At 60.6% G+C, this 5875-nt stretch overlaps 1 protein-coding gene across 1 annotated transcript; it reads right to left on the reverse strand.

The window, feature by feature from the left end:
• Positions 1–13: 13 nt before the first annotated feature.
• On the reverse strand, positions 14–4753 carry LOC105001756 (leukocyte immunoglobulin-like receptor subfamily B member 3). The gene is given in 8 exon segments (XM_010858127.1): positions 14–162; positions 1150–1266; positions 2537–2839; positions 3064–3360; positions 3578–3880; positions 4019–4303; positions 4476–4511; positions 4662–4753. Coding segments are annotated over 8 exon segments (1422 nt in total). The 5' UTR covers positions 4696–4753; the 3' UTR covers positions 14–115.
• Between the last annotated feature and the right edge of the window lie 1122 nt (positions 4754–5875).

Raw genomic sequence — 5875 nt, forward strand, 5'->3', positions numbered from 1 at the left:
ACAGATGGCCTGGTCCTGGGCATCTGCACCTGGGCTGGAGCTGAGGAGGAGACACTGTGTCACGGGGAGAAGGTGGGGTGCTGTGGGCAGGGATCTCGGGGTGTTGGGGCGGGAGTTACCTGCTCTGCGGGCCCCTGTCCTCGGGCCCTGGGTCTGCGGCCCCTGTGGGAGGTCGGAAATCAGCCTCAGCCTGGGCTGGGACCCGGGACAGAGGCTCGGCCCAGGGACGTGGTGCCCCTGCCCTCCACGTGGGATTCAGGAGGAGAGAAGGCAGCCTGGGCTCGTGGTGTGTGTGTCAGTTCGTGACACTGAGAAGGAGGGGAATGGCTTAAATGAGCGCATGTGGGCTGACAGTGGGTGTTTTTTTCCACTAGATTTTCAGATTTGAGATTCTGGAAAATTTTTTTAATGAAATATCGTTGGTTTGTAATATATTAGTTTCAGGCATACAACATATGAATCAATGTTTTTATAGGTTATACTCCATTTAAAGTTTTATGAAATAATTGCTACATTCCCTGTGCTATCCAGTGTATCCTTCTTGTTTATTTCATACACAGTAGTCTGTGTCTCTAGTCCACACCCCTCATCTGTCCGACCCCCTGGTAACCATTAGTTATTTTTCTATATCAAGGACTCTGTTTCTGTTTTTCATATACATTCTTTTGTATTATTTTCCAGATTCAGTATGTACCAATGCTATCATAAAGTGTTTATGTTCCTCTGAGTTATTTCAGTAAGCGTAATACTCTCTAGGTTCATGTGTGCTGTTGCAAATGGCAGAGTTTCCTTCTTTTTTATGGCTGAGTAATATTCCATTGTATGTATCTGTGGATACACACACACACACACACCACATTTTCTCTCTTCATTTCTTGCTGGACAGTTGGGTTGCTGACATATCTTGGCTATTGTAAATTGGCTACATGAATATTGGAATGTTTATATCTTTTCACATTAGTTTTCATTTTATTGAAACATATAGGCAGCAGTGGATTTGCTGGACCATATGATAATTCTGCTTTACTTTTTAAGGAACCTCCATATGGTGGAAAAATTTTTTAAGCTGACTGTTCCCATGTCCTTGGTTTCCCTCTGTCTGATGCCCTAAGGCCTCCAGGGGTCCAAGTCACCCCGTTCCCTACTCACGTGACTTCCTGCATCTGTCCTGACCCCGGTGGTGGAGGAAGAGGAAGAGGAGGACGAGGAGCAGCAGGACGAAGGTCACCGAGACCCCGATGAGGACACTCAGGTACCACGTGAGGCCTGGGGCACCAGAGACGCCTGAGTGAGCCAGGGGTGCCGTTTAACTGGGCACCTGCTGTGTGCAGACTCGTGCTGGGGTCTGTGCATCCATCTCCAGCCCACCCGACCCATTTATAGACGAGGAGACTGAGGCCCAGAGAGGGAGATCACTCAGGGGCCCTGGTGACCCAGCCTGGAGGTGGCAGAGCTGAGACTGGAACCAGGGCCGTGGGCACACTGAGCTCCTCCTGAGCTGGCCCCCAGGAGGACACCAGCTTTCTGCTCTGGGGGCCCCTCACCTGCAGGGGGCTGTCCGAGGGTCTCACCTGGAGCTGAGGGTCCTCCCTTGTCCCCTCCCCTCCCCCACCGCAGCGGGGGCGGGGGGAGGGGCAGGCTGCACGGAGGGGCCTCTGGGTCCTCCCCTCCCTCCCCACACGCTGCAGTGGAGGGCACAGATCCCCACAGTCACCTCCTCGGGGGCTCCCTGTGCTCCTCGCCCGATGTGGGGTCACACCCAGGTCAAAACTGAGGAAATCTAAGATCTGGGGCACGGGTCTCTCCTTTTACACCGGGAGAAGCTGAGGCCCGCACGGGGGTGTCGTGACGGTGAGGGAGTCCACATCAGAGTCTCCAGAGGCGCCTGAACCGGCGGCATACTCAGCCCTGCTCCGCCCCAGACCCGCCACCACGTTCCCAAGAGCCTGCTCCCCTTTCTGCAGTTTCTGACTCCACTGAGGGGTGGAGCTGATGGAATGGATGCCAAGAGGCCCCTGGGGGTCAGGAAAAGGGCGGGGGCGGGGCCGCCTCCCCCTCCACAGCCCTGCTCCCCCAGCCTTGGCCCCCCGACCCCTAGCCGTTCACCCGGCAGCCCAGAGCCCCTGCAGTCTGTGTTGATGATCTGAGGGGGTATTAGATCCTCCAGCTCCCACACCGCCCTGGGCTGGGCTGTCTCCCCTGAGCATAGAGCCCTGACAGTCCATAGGTTCAAATCTGCGTCTGTGGCTGGGAGAATGGGACCTTGGGAGGTTGAGCCCAGGAAGAGGTGCCCTGGGCTCACCCGGGGTCCCCATCTCACTCCCCTCTGCCCTGCACGGCCCTGTGGCCTCCCGAAGACCCTCGCACTGCCCACCTGCCCCTCCGGGACCCCAGTGCGGGAGGAAGGGGCGGGGTGCGGGCTGCGAGGCCCCTCCCTCAGGGGGCCCCTCCCTCAGCGCCCCCTCCTCCACCACGGGCCTGCGCTCCCAGGGCAGAGCCCCGAGCTGCTGAGTGAGATGGACAGACTGGGCCTCACCTGAGACCACGAGCACCAGGGGCTCACTGGGCTGTGACAGCAGGTAGGGGTCTGTGCTGAGTGAGCCGTAGCATCTGTAGGTGCCCCCGTGGGCTGAGGTCACAGGGCTCAAGGAGAACTCGGCCTGGTACCGCCCGGCTTGGTCCTGGGAGCGCAGACGCAGGGGGCGATGGGCTGCCCCCTCCTTGGACAGAAGGAAGGTGTCCGTCCTCTCTCCTGACTGACACAGCAGGGTCACATTCTCCCCCAGGGCCACCGAGGGGCCCGGCCGCACCGAGAGGGAGGGTCTGTCTCTGAGCCGTCCTGCAGAGAGGAAGGGGGTGCGGCCGCCGGCCCAGGTTCTGAGCGAGACTCTGCGGGCCTCTCTGGCCCCTCAGCGCTGTCTCTGTTTCTCAGTCTCTCCCCTCCCCAACCCCGTCTCTCTGTCCCTCCCTGGGACCCCTCCCCCTGGTCCCAGCCTCACCCCTGGGGCTCCCCGGTGGGGCCTGTGCAGAGTCTGGTCTCCAACTGACCCGCTGGCTCCTCACCTGCCACCAGCAGCTCCAGGGGCTCACTGGGGGCCGACCACTCGGAGGAGAGGCCGTGTCCACCGTAGCATCTGTACTAGCCCCTGTGGAAGGTGCCAACTGGGCCCAGGGGGAAGTCGGCCTGATAGAGCCCCCACTGGGGTCTCTGGGCAGGGCGCTGGGGGAGCTCCTGTCCCCCCACCTTGGACAGAGCGAATCTGGTGTAGCCGATGTGAGAGCGACACTGAAGGGTCAGGTTCTGTCCAAAGGTGACGACAGGGCCCTGCGGGGTCAGGAGGGAGGGCTTCCCTGACAGCCCTGGGGAGAGACACGCTCTGGGTTGTAGGGACCGCTTCCCCTGTGGACCCCCCTCTCCCGGCCCGGCCCCAGGCCTCGCCGTGTCTCAGTCTGTGTGTCTGTCCTGTGAGCCCCATGCTCCTCTCCCCACCCTCTCACAGGGGCTCCCCTTGGAGCAGAAACCCCAGTACGTTGTCTTGTCTGCACAAATGTATGGGGTCAGGATGGGATTCCTCACCTGACACCAGGAGCCCCACGGGGTCGCTGGGGGCTGACCACACCTGGGGCGTGTCCCTGTAAAAGCCGTAGCATCTGAACGTCCACCTGTGCCCGGGGGTCACGGGGCCCACGGGGAACAGGGCCTGGGTCTGCCCGTCGAGCATTCGCTGTCCATCCAGGGTCCGAGAGGACTCGTCTTCTCCTTCCTTGGTTAGAAGGAATCTGTTAAATCCCTGACGGGAGCCACACTGGAGGGTCACATTCCCTCCCGACATCACTACAGGGCTCGGCAGGGCTAAGAGGCTGGGTTTGATGTAGGGTCCTAGGAGAGAAGGAGGCAGCTGGTTCCATGGGGCCCCCACCCCCCTCTCCCCTCCCCAGGGCTGGGCTGTGAGAGGGACAGCCCCTGAGAGCAGACCCCTCCCGAGGGCAGAGCCCAAGGCCATGGAGTGTCCCTCACGTGTCACCACCAGCTCCAGGGGGTCACTGCGCTCTGACCAGCCAGTGCGGGTTCTGTAGTAGCACTGATAGCTCCCTGCGTGGTCCTCTCTCATGTAGTGGATGGAGAACCTGGCCTTGTCCCCGGGCTCCAGGGGTTTCTGTCTGTCCCAGAGATCTGGGTTTCCCTCTTTATCCAGATGGAACTCCTGGGCCCCCGGGGGACCCTGACACCAGATGGTCACGGGGCTCCCCCAGGGGACCACAGATCTGGGCTCAGCCCAGATGGTGGGTTTGGGGAGGGTCCCTGGAAGGAAATCAAAGGGGGGCTCACCAGGCGTCCCCCCCGGGTCCCGGCTCTCAGCCCAGACCTCCCAGACTCCCCCTCCGTGACCCCCGAGCTGCCCTCCCCATGCCCACGGCCTGGGGGTGACCTTGTCCCCACGAGAGGAGGGAGCTGGGCCCTGGGACAGACTCACCGGCCTGCACCTGGGTCCTCAGGCCCACACTCAGCCCTGGAAGAGAGCACCCGGTGAGAGGTTGCCCTCAGCCCTGAGCAGCGCCTCTCCACCCCGGGAGTCTCCTAGGCCCTGGGGTCCCCTGACGGAGCAGGCTGGCTGGGGGGTCCCTCCAGACCAGGGCTCCCCCTGCCCCTCCCATCTCACCAAGGCAGAGCAGGGCGGGGAGCACAGGGGCCATGGCGTCTCCTCCCTGCGGTCCAGGCTGTGAGGATGGAGGAGACCTGGGTGTCCTCCGGACAGACCGACCACAGGGTGTGTCCTCTCCGGGGCTGGGGCTTCCTGTCATGCAGCTGTCACTTCAGCGTCCCTGCAGGAAGGGGAACAGCCTCTTCTTGAAAGCGGGCGTTGTTCCCGTGACAGTCCCAGGGTGTTCCTGAGACGCCTGTTTCAGGTGTGGGCAAGCAGGGCACGTCCTTCCCTCTGAAGGCCTCGCCTCAGGCTCTGCTTCCTCCTCTGCCCACCCATCAGGAGGTCCCTGTGGGGTCCTCACCGTGGATGGGTCACCAGGCCCTGGAGATGCTTCAGAGAGGATGCCAACCCCTGCTGCCCACAGGACTCATCCCCAGAGACAAACTTTTTTTTAAATTGGAGGATCATTACTTTACAATATGGTGCTGGTTCTGCCATACATCAGCATGAATCAGCCATGTGTGTCACATGCCCTCCCTCTAGAACCTCCCTCCCCTCTGGGTTGTACAGAGCCCTGTGTGAGCTCACTGAGTCACAGGGCACATTCCCCCGTGGTCTGTTTTACACGTGCTGGTGTGCGCATTTCCATGCTACTCTCACCATTCGTCCCACCCTCTCCCTCCCCTCTGTGTCCACAAGTCTGCTCTTTATGAGGGACAAACGATCAGAGTGTCCCTGGGCTCAGTGGAGTCCATGTGGCCAAGAGCCCAGAGGAGGCTTCAGGGAATAAGGAAGGAAATTGACTCCTCCACTGCCCCGGAGTGTGGGTTTCCCCCATCGAAGCCCCCTTCGGGGCGTCTGTCTGTATCGCATGACCGTCCAGCCCGCCTTCCTGGGAACAAGCCCCTGGGTGCTTCCTGCCTCCTCAGGGCCCCGGAGTCCTTGGGCACATTCTCTTCCCGATCTTGTCATCACCTGCAAGCTTTAGTGGGTATTGATTAGGGTCAGAGCTCTCACTCTGTTGGAAAACAGATGGTCCTGTAAACGTGTGCCTGCTTCTCATGTACCTGGGGCAACGGTGCCCTTTCTCTGCGCCTGAGGTTCCTCCTCTGCCTGTTGTCCCAACACCAGCTCTCAGAGGGGCTGCAGGCTCTTGCTGCCGTCATCATGGTCAATTTCCAGATGACGGGACAGCAGGAGAGGGTGGACGTGAAGGGCTGCGGTCTGAG

This window comes from Bison bison, unplaced genomic scaffold (assembly GCF_000754665.1).
Source record: "Bison bison bison isolate TAMUID 2011002044 unplaced genomic scaffold, Bison_UMD1.0 scf7180017855164, whole genome shotgun sequence".
NCBI classification, from domain to species: Eukaryota; Metazoa; Chordata; class Mammalia; order Artiodactyla; family Bovidae; genus Bison; species Bison bison.